Source organism: Pipra filicauda, unplaced genomic scaffold (assembly GCF_003945595.2).
Source record: "Pipra filicauda isolate LSUMZ 115617 unplaced genomic scaffold, ASM394559v2 scaffold34_size3990699_pilon, whole genome shotgun sequence".
Taxonomy (NCBI): Eukaryota; Metazoa; Chordata; class Aves; order Passeriformes; family Pipridae; genus Pipra; species Pipra filicauda.
Genome location: NW_024104476.1, coordinates 876,235 through 889,195, shown reverse-complemented (window position 1 = coordinate 889,195; position 12,961 = coordinate 876,235). Strand labels below are relative to the sequence as shown.

At 36.7% G+C, this 12,961-nt stretch overlaps 1 protein-coding gene across 3 annotated transcripts in view; it reads right to left on the bottom strand.

The window, feature by feature from the left end:
* KHDRBS3 (KH RNA binding domain containing, signal transduction associated 3) overlaps window positions 1–12,961 on the bottom strand; it is a 98,507-nt gene that overhangs the window by 64,189 nt on the left and 21,357 nt on the right. For all 3 annotated transcript variants that reach the window (XR_003538891.2, XM_027711323.2, XM_027711325.2), the window contains exon 2: window positions 7,233–7,351. Coding sequence is in view for 2 of the 3 variants with exons in the window: in XM_027711323.2 (XP_027567124.1) it covers window positions 7,233–7,351 (119 nt within the window). In the remaining variant the exon portion in view is untranslated. The remainder of the gene's footprint in view (window positions 1–7,232; window positions 7,352–12,961) is intronic.

Below are 12,961 nucleotides of genomic sequence, written 5' to 3'. Positions count from 1 at the left end.
ATTTATTTCCCTTTTACAGATTACCTTAAAGTGTTGTATAACTGAAAAATCTCCAATTTAGAATACATTTTTAATAGAAAAGACCTTTTCCAATAGAAACAGGAAAAAAATTGATAATAAGGTTTTTGCTTGAAAATTATGTCCTTCCTTAGCTATTCGTAAATCCTCATTTTAATAGGCATTTTTGCAGATGTTGTAGAATGAAGATTATGGACATCACTGCTTAGTACACAATTCTTCAGAATCACCAAATCAAAACATGACTTGAACAGTTATCTAGAGATTTGTTTCCTTGCTACATCACTGCTTGAAACTATTCCCCGAAAACACTTCTGGAGTAATAAGTGATATCTCACATACAAGGGAGATATTCTCTTCACAAACACTTGATCTACTATTTCAGAAAAAAAAAAAGAATTAATACCAGTGCTACAGCATTTTAAAATGTATATATTACAGAAAAGGGGATATAATGGAAGAAATAATCCTTGTTTATCCCCACCAAGGCAAGTCTGCTGAGAATGGTTCATCCAGCTTAAAATACTTAGTGAAAGTATAAATGCTTGACCAAATGCTTCCCTGTAAAGCTCTGAGCACTCCATTGTCATTAAAGCCATAGAAAGCTTTCTTGACATATTAGTTTTCTGCAATGGTTCCTCTGTGACAAGGTCACTAGAAAAAAAAAAAAAAGTTAATTTATGATTCAGAGAGCTTTCCCTTACAATGACCTGAACCAAGGAAAACTTCAAGGTTTTTCCCATTCATGTAAAAAAGATAAAGGTTTCTGTAGAAAGGTACATATTCCCAGCATCTACATCATATCACAAGCTCTTCTCCTTCACGTAACGTAGCAATAGGTCTTTAAACATTTATTCACAACAGAACGCTTGATGAATTACTAAACATTTATTCACAACAGAACGCTTGATGAATTACTATAAAGTTGCTCAAAAGCTATCCCTGGTATTACAATTGATGCTTGTCCCTCCACATCACTTCTGGTTATGCAACCACATTTTCTCATCCCTACTAAGAAATCCTTTGAACTAATCTATTACAAAAAATTGCTTTCTAACTAGTCATGTGATTAAAATATTAAGCTCTCCATGACTTTATGTAAAAACTGCATATATATTGTATATGACAATGACATTTTAAAACAGATATTTTCATTTTAAAAGTTGAGCTAAAAGGTTTAAATAGATACCAGTTCCACAACTCAGTAACTTTTGAGAAAATATAGTTAAAGTATCACTTCAGGGAACAACACGGACCATTTCTTCCTGATTTCTGAGATTTACCCAGTATTTAAGTGAAGATCTGAGAGCAATTTTTAAAATGGTAACTTGTCAAAATGGAAGTAATTGTTCCCATAGTTTTGATCCATCTCATGGAAAACCACCATCATTCCATTTATCATCCACAGAAGCTATTTTTTCCTCCTAATTCAGAACACCCAAGTTCAGAAAACCGTCAAAGCAAAGTCAGATTTCTGACAGTAAACTACTTCATAATAAGTATTCATTAAATGTGTGGGAAGGGGGTAACACCCTCTTGCCTCACTTGTACATACTGAAGCTTTGAAACACCTTTCACGCATTCTGGCATTTCACAGCAGTGCTAGGATATATCCAGAGAGTCCCTTCACTAAGACAACCACATCATGACCTTCCTTGAATGGTCACCTCACCTCTTCTACCTTAAAGTCTGTGTGAGTTTGAAGATTATTTTCAAGCATGAAATGCAACAGAAATACAGGTTTAAAGGTCACATTTTTACACAAGACCTAAAGTCATTTGAGGTATTCAGTTGATCAAACAGCAAGGTAAGTCACCCTGACCTCAGTGTCCTAAACTGACAAGATCTCATTCCACTAACTGTAGTTTAGACATTCAGCATCCACATGGACCCATATCTATAAGTAACTAGATTTAGAGCTGAATCCTACCTCGAGAAGTTGGCCTTTTTCCTATAAGGTTGCATAAAAGCCCTTACCTCTCTAATCCTTGCTTGTAGTACATGTCCCAGTTACAATAGGACTGCAGACAGCATTACCAAAGCTTATTCAAGCCTCACCTAAATACCTGAGATTAATTTCCCCATCACAGCAATTCAGACCTCTTAGAGAAATCTGTAGAGCTGGACCAAACTGAAAAATCATAAGACTGTGTATAATCAGATTTTGAAAAGATGTGACTGGACCTGCAATCTACATAAGAGTTTCTACAACATTGTCTTACCAAGACTATTCTGTCGCCATATGAAGACATTAATTCAGGGCCTTTTTTTAATGTGTACCAGAGTCTAAAGAACACAAAGAAATTTTTCCAAATGCACAATCAGCCACAAGGAGAAAGTGAAAAAACTCTTAGGATTAGCCATCTTAACCTGAATGTTGTCTGTGCTATGAAATAATTTATCTTGGTTATTCTATCACCTTCTATCAAGGTCCAGAAATGAAAAAAAACAAAAAACAAACAAACAAAAAAAAACAAAAACAAAAAACAAAACAAAACAAAAAAAAAAACCCCACACAAAAAAAAAACCAACTAGCTCTATAACAAGATATTAGGCCTGTTAACACTGCAAAGGGTTGAGCAAGACAAAAGTTCCCAGTTAAAGGATGTAATTATATAGTATCTGGGAAGGAACCAAGAGCTGTAGGTAGGAGGCCAGTTAAGCACAGAGACATTCAACTATTTGTGCACTAAGCAGAAGACCAGAAACTCATTAGGTTTTTTCCAGGGTGAGCAAAGATGCCCAAAAAAGTGCAATATGCACTTTTGAATGTGAGGTCTACCAGATTCCTCAACAGAAACCCTGCTGCTCTGCACTTCAGCTGAATAACTTTCTGCTGCAGTTAACCTGTCATCTCCCAGGGCTGTCAGAGGTAATTGCACAGGACCCAGCCATGATCTCATGAGAATGTATCTGACAGGACAGGTAATGTGAGCAAGCATTGCCATGCCACGTTGATCAGATCAGAGCCTCGGCTGCCTGACCTATGTTGAGGTCGTTATGATTTATTCAAGGAGTCACAGTTAGGAAAAAGTTTTAAAGAGGGAAAAGGCAATGAAATATATGTCAGGTCTAGCATACTGTCTTAATGGGGGCAGGGCACTGATGGGCTGTTTTGGTCTACAGACCTTATTTATAATAAGAAATTAAGACAGGATTAATGAAATGTCAATATACCTAAACATCAGAGGCATCTTTCCTTCCCAGAGCCATCATTAGGAAATATAAATAAAGGAATAGTTTCTGCTGGCAAAATCACTGTGGCAGTTTGAGCCACATTAGAAATCCAAAATCCAATTTTCAGGCTTCCCCTGCCCCTTTCCATAATTTATCTCAACACCGAAGAGAAAACTTTCAGGCAAGAGGTTTCTATAGGGGGAAATATATCCTGCTCTCAGGGGGGCCAATCTCAACCCATGACAATCACTTACTTGTTGTTAGTTTCGTTTTCAGATATTTAACCCTGTTAAGGACTGAACAATTTTAATAATTTGGGGGTTTTTTGATGCAGTTTAAAAGCAGTATCATTTAGTTAGGGAAGAACTGTTCTATTAATGGAGTCAAAACAAACTTAGTTTTTCTCACCACTTTCTGGATACCCAAATTAGTCAGACTAAACCCAAACTGGTAACCAAATGCTTGTTTGACAGATTAATCAATTATTATAATGATTTGGTCAGCTTTGACCAGCAGATTCTCAGGTCACTAACATCATAAAGAGTACTTCTGAAAAAATGGAAGTATCTTTGGTCAGGATCTTGCACAATAGGTAACAGCATTAGTATGGACTGCAGGCAAACACACCAGTTTGCTAGAACTCTAAATTCTATATAAACATGCAAAACATCTTTTCACACAAGTTTCATCTATATTTAAGTCTTAAATTTCATTCTTCTGAAGCATTTGTCAACAATACTGACCACTAAGAAAGAAAACTGCTCAAAAATTAGAAACATCTTCTAACTATTTTTCTCAGGAACTATCCCTTGGTACGTTCTACCAACAACACATTCATACCAATACCAACACCTATCATATGCAAAATGGTCTAGAAAATGGCACATATGCACAGAGAACAGCAGCATAGAGGCATAAAACATTTATGTCAAAGACCATTTCAGGTTTTCATGAGCACCCCAATACTTTCTGGTAAGTTCCACAGAAGAGAATGACAGAAAGGTATAGGATGGAAGGGACCTTAAGGATCATCCAGTACCAACCTCCTTGCCATGGGCAGGGTCACCTTCTACTAGACCAGGTTGCTCAAAGTGCCACCCAACCTGGACTTGAACACTTCCAGGGATGGAACAGCCGTAACTTTTCTGGGTAACCTGTGTCAGACACCTCTCTGCTCTCATAGCGAAGAATTTCTTCCTACTGTCTGATCCAAATCTCTCCTCTTTCAAATTAAAGCCATCCCCACTTCTCCAATCACTGTCAGTTTATGCTGAGCTTCCTTTTTACCAACAACCTAAGCAAGCCTCAGGGCTACTCTTGATCCATTCTCTGCCTAGTCTGTATCTGTGCTTGGCATTGCCCCAACCCACATGGAGGACCTTGCACTTGGCCTTGCTTAAGTTCACAAGGTTCTCACAGGCTCCCCTCTCAAACCTGTCCACTTCCCACTGGATGCCATCCCTTCCCTCCAGTGTGTGACTGCACCACACAGCTTGGTGTCATCAGTGACCCTGCCAAGGGTGCACTCAATCCCACTGTCACCAACAAAGATGTTAAACAGCAGTGGTCCCAGTACCCACGCCCAAGGAACACCCCTCATCATTGCTCTCCACTAGGACAGGGAGCTTTTGACCACAGCTCTGAATGTGACCCTCCAGCCAATTCCTTGTGCACCAAGTGGTCCACCCATCAAGTCCACGCCTCTCCACTTTAGAGACAAGAGCGTCACATGGGACGATGTCAAATGCTTTGCACAAGTCCAGGCAGACAACATCAGATGCTCTTCCCTTATCCACCAACACTTTAATCTCATCCTAGGGGGTCACCAGTTCTGTAAAGCATAACTTGCCCTTAGTGGAGCTGTGTTGGCTGTCACCAATCAGACATGGCCAAATATACAACACATGCCCTCTACAGAGAGCTCAGTGGAACCAAGATGACTGGAGCAAACCGACATCTACCCCACAAGTCTTGAAAAAGCATCCTTAACTTCTGAGCTTTCCTCTCAACAAGAAATATGAATAGGATTAGCATTTATAGAAAAAGTTAGGACACAAAGAGATTTTGTTCCCCTGTGCACAGGCATTAAAAACTCATGTCACTCACTGCAGACTACAGTATGCCAGGATAAGGTTCTTAGTTTGCCATATTGAAGTTATCGAATTCATACTATGCATCATAAATTATTAGATCTCAAATAAAACAACAAGCCTGGTTCTAGTAAACAAGTGACAACAAACTGCAGTCACTGCTTGTGGTTTAGGGTAGCTACTTTCCAGAGAATATCAAGAGTACCTGTCATAGTTCTGAATTGATATTCACCCCTCAGACTACTCCTATACAGAGAGGAATTTTAGTTCATTTTGACTAAACAGAATGTTTAATGAATAATCTTTAATATAAATATTCATTTTTATGTAAAAAATGGAAATTAAGAAAAGTTGAGCCCCTTTATATTGGGGTAAAAATATTCTTAAATATAAGACACCTAGGATTTTATTCACTGTGGCAGAAGGGAGATTTGTTTAAGTAGAAATACCAGTATTTGGCTTTCTGTGGAGCAAGTCCCAGTGGAGACACAGGAACTCACATAGCATGTCTACTCTGCACAGCAGTTGTACTGCTCTGTGTGTCCCCAGATCCTGGTGGTCTCAACAGACGTACAGGATTACAAAGCTCTGTCTGGACATAAATTCAGGTTTCTTGCCATGGCACCACCAGGCTTTATTCCAGCTCAGACAGTCAAAGACTGTCTCTATGGGCCAGAACTACTGATCACACAGCAGAGAATATCTACCCACTTGAAAGATGGCAAGGGCTTTCCTGCCAGCTATCCTGAATGATTTCAGTGTTTAGTGTCAACCTTCCTTACAGGACACTAAAGAAGCAGAAGTATGTTTCAGAAGGCAGTGTTTCCCTTTCTAATAGCCATTTTGCCTTTCTTCCCCTTGAGCTCAAGTATCTACATCTCAACATTTATGACAAAAATGTCCTGTTTACAAACACCAACCAGGTAAGTGAGCTGTCCCTATCTTTTACCTTCTTCCCATCTCTATGTTTCTGTATGTTTGTATATAGTTCTACCTAGCCAGAGATGACTTATTTCAGAGTTCCAAAGAGGTGCCCACATGATCTGCACTCTTGCACTCACTACAGCAGTATTTCATGAACCTTGCAACAGCAGCAGAGCAATCCCTGCAAGTTACTCAGCATAGGTCTTCGAGAAAAAAAAAACAAACCTGATGTTGTGGGGAAAAAAACAATTAGAAAAAGTCTTCCTAAACATACAGAAGAAGCAATGAAGGAATTTTTCCTCCATGAGCAGAAAGTCTTCAAACTTCTAATAGGAAGAAAAAAGCAATTTCAAACAAATGAAAAAATGCTAATCTGATTGTCATAACATTAACCTTGGAATTTTAAATGGGACCAAAATAATAAAGTTCCACAGCCTACCGCATGTTGAATAAATGCTTTGAGGCAGCAATATTTTAGTGCAGGATAATACTTGGCAGTAAAAAAGTATTAAGAATTCATGGTGGTCAAAGATATTAACAAAACAGTCCCTACCCCTCCAGAGCAGACTGTATAATTTAGTAGTGTAGCTATAACTCATTCATGACCAACCATGGCTGAAACTTAAGAGGATGAGAAGAAAATTTACACAATTACTTCCTTAATGGTGCATTTTAAGCTGCACTTCTAGCTACAATAAAGAAGTTTTGAAGCCTGGCATCACAGTCAATTTCAATATTCTTTTTCCTGTTGATAATCTGAATAGGAAGATCCTGCTATCCCAAAAATATGATTCATTTATTTGCTCTTAACATACTAGTTTGTGTGACCAGCACCATTTTCCTTCACATTTATTCCAAGAAGAACCATTTCTACCTTAGAGCCCCTATAGAAAAGATTGCAGAACAGCAAGAGTAGTGATTGTTAATAGTTTTAAATGTAACAGTTAAAAAAAAACAGATAAGATACCAGTGAAATATCTTTTACAAGCATCTAAATTTATCAAGCATGAAAATTTGGCTTACCTTAGGGAATTGTTTTACTGGAATCAGAACTTTTTGTCCCAGCTTCATATTCTTATTGATGACTACATCAATATACTTTTCTTCCTCCTTTCCTTCCCCTTTTTGGAATTTTTCAATTTCTGTTAAAAAAAAGTTATTTTATCAGTTTAATACAACAATCTAAAAGCTGAGAATCTTCAGTCAGTATAAATAAATTTCAAAGCTAATACTGTATGGCATAATACATATGGCATAGTGTGTAATTGATACATATAACTGGCTATACAAAGTCAATAGGGTAAAGCATGTTTTGTCTTTTCAGGTTTTTTTATATTCATGTTTATATCAGCACCTTGAATAGCATTGCAAAAACTGTACTAGCTTTTAACTTAACACTTTGGCTGTATTTTTTCATACGGCTCAAGTTGTAAAAACTGTTCTCAGATACCTTTGTGTGTGTTTAAATTCCAAAACATACAACATAGTTTAATACTCAACAATTGTATTCCTCTTCTATAAACAAAGTATGCAGGTTTAATGATGGCTGGCTACAGTTCACTTAGGAGCAAATGTCAAGTTAATCTTTCAGAATTTCAGGAATGTAATTGAGGCATGTAGATCATACCCAAAAATCTGAGATTAGTGTTATACCAACAACGACATTATTAGGAATGGGATTTAGAAGTTCAAACGAGGTTGCATGACTCTGTTTATTCCAGACACGCATAAAAAACTGACTCTTGATTATAATTCTCTCCAAATATTGACTCTCTAGCATGCTAATGAAAAAAATCCCAGATTTCATTTCATTAGTGAGGAATCACGAGCAGCACACAAGGAGACTGAAAGTGAAGCACTGCTTGAGGTATTTGCTGGATTGGGTCCAGCACATTGGGGTTGCAGAGTTAAACATGTTAACACAGTCCAAAATCCAATCAATCTCAAAAATGCCATAAAATTTCTTCTATTGGAATCTAGCATTTGTCCTCCACATTCATCTTCATGTATCTTGTTAATTTTTCACAAGAAGCACTCTTCTACTCTACTTGACCAGCAGAATTTAAGGACATTTATCAAGACCTTGAAGCTTCTTTAGTGAAAATGTGATCTTATGCCAAGGGGAGACAGTAATAAAAACCTGAATGCAAAGAAACTGATTAAAAATATAGGAGAAAGCATCCTTTAGTACACTTTAAAATACAATCTAATTTGAAATTACATCCAGGGAAAAACAGAATAAACCAACACATTTCTTACTACGGAAGAAATCCATGCATCATTAGATTTATTTAATGAAAACCAGTCCTTTCCCATTTACTACTACAGAAATGAAGATGCCAACATTTTTCCCAATAACAAACTCCAGTCTTCCATGCAAGTTTCCACCTCACTAACACAGAACAGGAAATAAATACAATTTATCCAAGTTAGTGCTCAGTGACTTAAGAACTAAGGAACCAAACTAGCCTCAGACTATCTGAAGGCTTTTTGAAGGAAAAGCCTTCCCCAGTTATACTTTCAAATCTTCTTGTCAAGTCCCTAGGAAATTTTTGATTCATATGGATTCCAGCAATGTAAACATTCTGGAGGAGCCCTGTCAAAGCAACCTTGCTCCAGAATGTCCTTTGTTTCAGCATGTTCAGTAAAAAAAAACCTCCAACACCCTTCCTCCACAGGCTACCAACAATAAATGAAGAACATTTTAACAGCCAAAACCAGCCAAAAATGGAATTCACATGTCCTTTGGAGATGCCACTTTATATCCTAGAGAATTATAGGCAATTAAGCAGATGTAAAGTTACATCTGTTTAATTTGGAACTCATTTCCAGGTGAAATTAAGACTAAAATTTTATAGGGTGTGATGTTCCCACTCAGAAAGCAGTGACTGGTTTTATTAAGAAGTCAAAGTTTCCAAGTATCACATTGAGACATAAAACCATAGTACTATCACAGCCTTCAAATATTAATAAACTACATCTAACATCCCTCTTCCCTGATATAACAAGGGTAGTAGTGATAAAGCTCTTTGATTTCTCTTGGAAAAACAAGACTAGATACTTAAAAGGTTATGTTTTACAAGTAAAAACAACAGTAATTTTTAAGATTGCTGTTGGTATACACTATTAGTATAAACACTCAAAGCTGACCAAAGTATGCTGTTCCTTTACCAATGTTTTACACCAGGAGATACCGAATATTTAAACTGTAATAAAGCTACATCCATTTGTTATGACTGAAGCAAATGAAGTTACAGAAATTTTGATGACTTCATTTAGTATTGACTTTTGATATTAGGACCAGAATTTGTTCAACAGCAGAAAAGCACAATTCAACTCAATTTAATATTAAAAATTCAATTAATGCACTGTGCTGTATTTTCTTGTGACAGATCAGTGCATCGAAACCTCCTGGTAGCTCAGCTGATACCAGGCTGATACAAGACCTTTACAAGTTGTCAGTCTTTATAACAACTGTTACAGTGAAGGACTTTTTCCTGAAGAATCTAAACTTTCAAAATAAAAGTACCTTTAACATTAAAGCCCACCTTGTTTTTATGAACCGGTAAAGCTAAAAATTTGTTTTCTCTTGCTGAGTCCTATGATGCTGTCCCCAAATGCACAGCATGGCATACACTGCAACCCCCCTTCCCACCCGAAAATGAAAGTCACAAGGACCTTCTTAGAAATTGCCAGTATTACATCTAGAAGTGAGTCGTTTCAGGAACATTAAGACATCTCAGATGGAATTAAGGTTAAAATGTATTTCAAGAGTTAAGTACAGAGTTCCATCTCAGTAACATTCTTCAGCCGAACCAGGTGCATAAATTCCTTAAGAGAACAACACACTTCTATTTGCATTTCTAAAATATTTCAGCTTATGTAAGTTACTTGAATTCAACATTTGAAGGACTTGATTGTAACAATGTGAATAATGCTAAATACACTCATAATTTGTTAACTTTTTTGATTTAGTTAATAAAAAGTTAAGGTCATAAAAGATCATTCCCTTCTTGCTCTGGAAAACACTGAGCTTGAAGTAGCTGAAGTAAATATGAAAAGAAATCCATTCATTAGTCAAAAAATCCATTAATTACTCCAAAAATCCTACCTCAAACATCTACACACTTTTTATTGACCATTTTAAGAAGAAATACTCCTTTATTCTTTTACTTGCACTGTTTAAACAACTTTCCATTTGCTGATAGAAGCTACTGAAACACACAAGAGGCTGCAAATCAACTCTCAGCAAAATGGATCACAATTTTCCCCACTGATTTTAAAGTCAAATGACTCTTCTAACAACAGCCACATCCCATTGCCATAGCTATACAAATTCTTATTTATTTGCACTCAAATCTTAGATGAATATGAAATATAGTTAACCATTAGAATTTTACTCATATCTGCACAGCTCATGGAATATCATTCACATACATCAAGCTTTAGATAATTAGGGAAAAATCATGACAGATCACACAGGAAATCCAATCAGATTTTCAAGGTCAAATGGATAGGAAGATTTGCCTTTTCTTAATCCTTAGATTACATTCTGTACTGCTTAGCTATATGAAGCAATGACATTTTCTAGATCACAAACAGTAAATAAACATGTGATTAAAGCTTCCCATAATGCTAGAGATTAAAATCCCATATTCTCAGACCAAGGATGCAGCTAATGCAACAGGAATTTAACTGGATGCAGTAATAACTGCATGGATTTTTTTCTTTACATTTAATCATAGCAGAGAGATCTAAGCAATGATTAGTCCTCATTTAATTCAACAAATAACATTGCTAGATACATCAGATAATGACAAAGTAGAATTGTTTCACATTAATCTTCAGTTAGAATTAATCTTCCTGGGGCAGAACTACAAGCCAGGATTCCAGCTCCCTCTGCTAAGCCAATATAAATACTTCTGTTTAATAAAGAGCAAAGTGATGCCCTGTTTGTCTGTAGTAAATCAACATAATAAATGTATGATCAAATGTCAACGTAAACAGAAATACATATTGAATTTGTCCTTAAAACAGTATTTCCTTAACACAAGATAAGGGGAAACAGAAAGTAGGTAAATTTGCCTGCAAATCCTTAAGAAAATGTCTACTATTTTTCCTTAGATTCAGAAGCCTTATCAAACACTCCATGAAATCCAAATAATTTCATACTAATTTTTTCCTACTTCAGATGGAAGAAGAAGTGAAAAATCCAGGGCTCATTCTAAGACATCCAAGTGATCGTGGCTTCAGAGAACAGAACATTGACGGAACTGCAGTGCAATTGCACTAGGAGTAGTTTCCACATTCCTTTTGACAGTGGGAATATTTTAAGAATCACATTATCCTTTAAAAAACACTCCTAAATAAAGTGGGTTTGAGAATTACTAACATTATACAATAGCAGCAATTTATATTGCTTTATTTGGGCCATTTTATTACCTTGTATCTATGAAAAAGAACCAAAATTTAGATGAGTCAACCAAGCGTGTTATACAACTATTGAAGCATGACTTTCTCATTAAAATCAAGACTTCACAATTGACTTAGAAAAACCACACCACCCTCAATTCACAAAGCTCTTAAGTCAAACTGAAGGCTGTGGAAGTATCTTTCTATACTTTCCCTGTCGTTTTAGTTCTTGAAAAGTCACTACTGTTGACCATTGCTGGAGATACAACACTGAGTGAGATGGCCACCTCTTCTGACAGCATGATTCCTTAAGGTTTCACATTAGAAATAAAAATCAAAATGATGTTACCACAAAAACCAGACTGATTTATTTACTAATTCGCATTTTATGAAGAATCCCTTTAAGGAACACACAAGCTTTGGTAAGAAACAAGTTCCCAGAGATAAGGAGGGAGGTCATGCCAGTTGTAGCAGAATTTCATAACAAAAATCAGTTTTTTCTTAATGGAGGAAAAACTGACAATTCCAGTCCAGTTTCCCCACATTTCCTACAATCTTTCCAGTTCAGAGTACCAGTAAGCACTTCTGAAACAGACTTTGCAATAAAAGCACTACTTTTATACCATGGCATAAATTCGCCAGCATTTTATACTGTTTATTTGAAAATTTCCACTGTGGCAAACCCCATACTTTATTTCAGAAGGCACATTTAAAAATAAAAATCGAAGTCTGAATTTCCACAATGAATCCAAGTCATAGGAAGTCTGCTGTGCTGGATGCTGACTTAATGCCCAAAGTCCTTCCAAGACTTCTGGTAAATCCCAAGTTCATTAACACAGGATGGTGAACCCAACTATAGTTGACAATATTGATGAGAGCTTAATCTCATTATTGTCACAGTAAAATGGTCTTGACTGTTCTTCTGATTATACATCTCTCACACTGGACTCCTTTACTCCCTGTCCCACTAGGGGATGATTAAAAGTCCTCAAACAAACACCTCTCCAACAAACATTTCTTGTCTTTGAAGCTGAAAACATGCACAGCATGAATTTGAACTAGAATCACCACACTAAGGCTTTAATACATTTCAAAAGGTTGGCTGAAAAGACCCCCACAGATTTCCTTACAACAGCCTCTAAGAGACCTGCTACTCACTTTCCCTAGATCATCATGAAGCTGGACCACCCTCCCAATTTTTGCACTAAACAGCAGAGACAAGCTTAGCCTCCTGCTTTTGAGCATCTTAAAACACGTCTAGCATGGTCTAGTTAGCTTCAAAGCAGTTTCTCTGTGTAGATATTCACAGAAGATGCAGAATTCCCCAATTTCGACTGTAT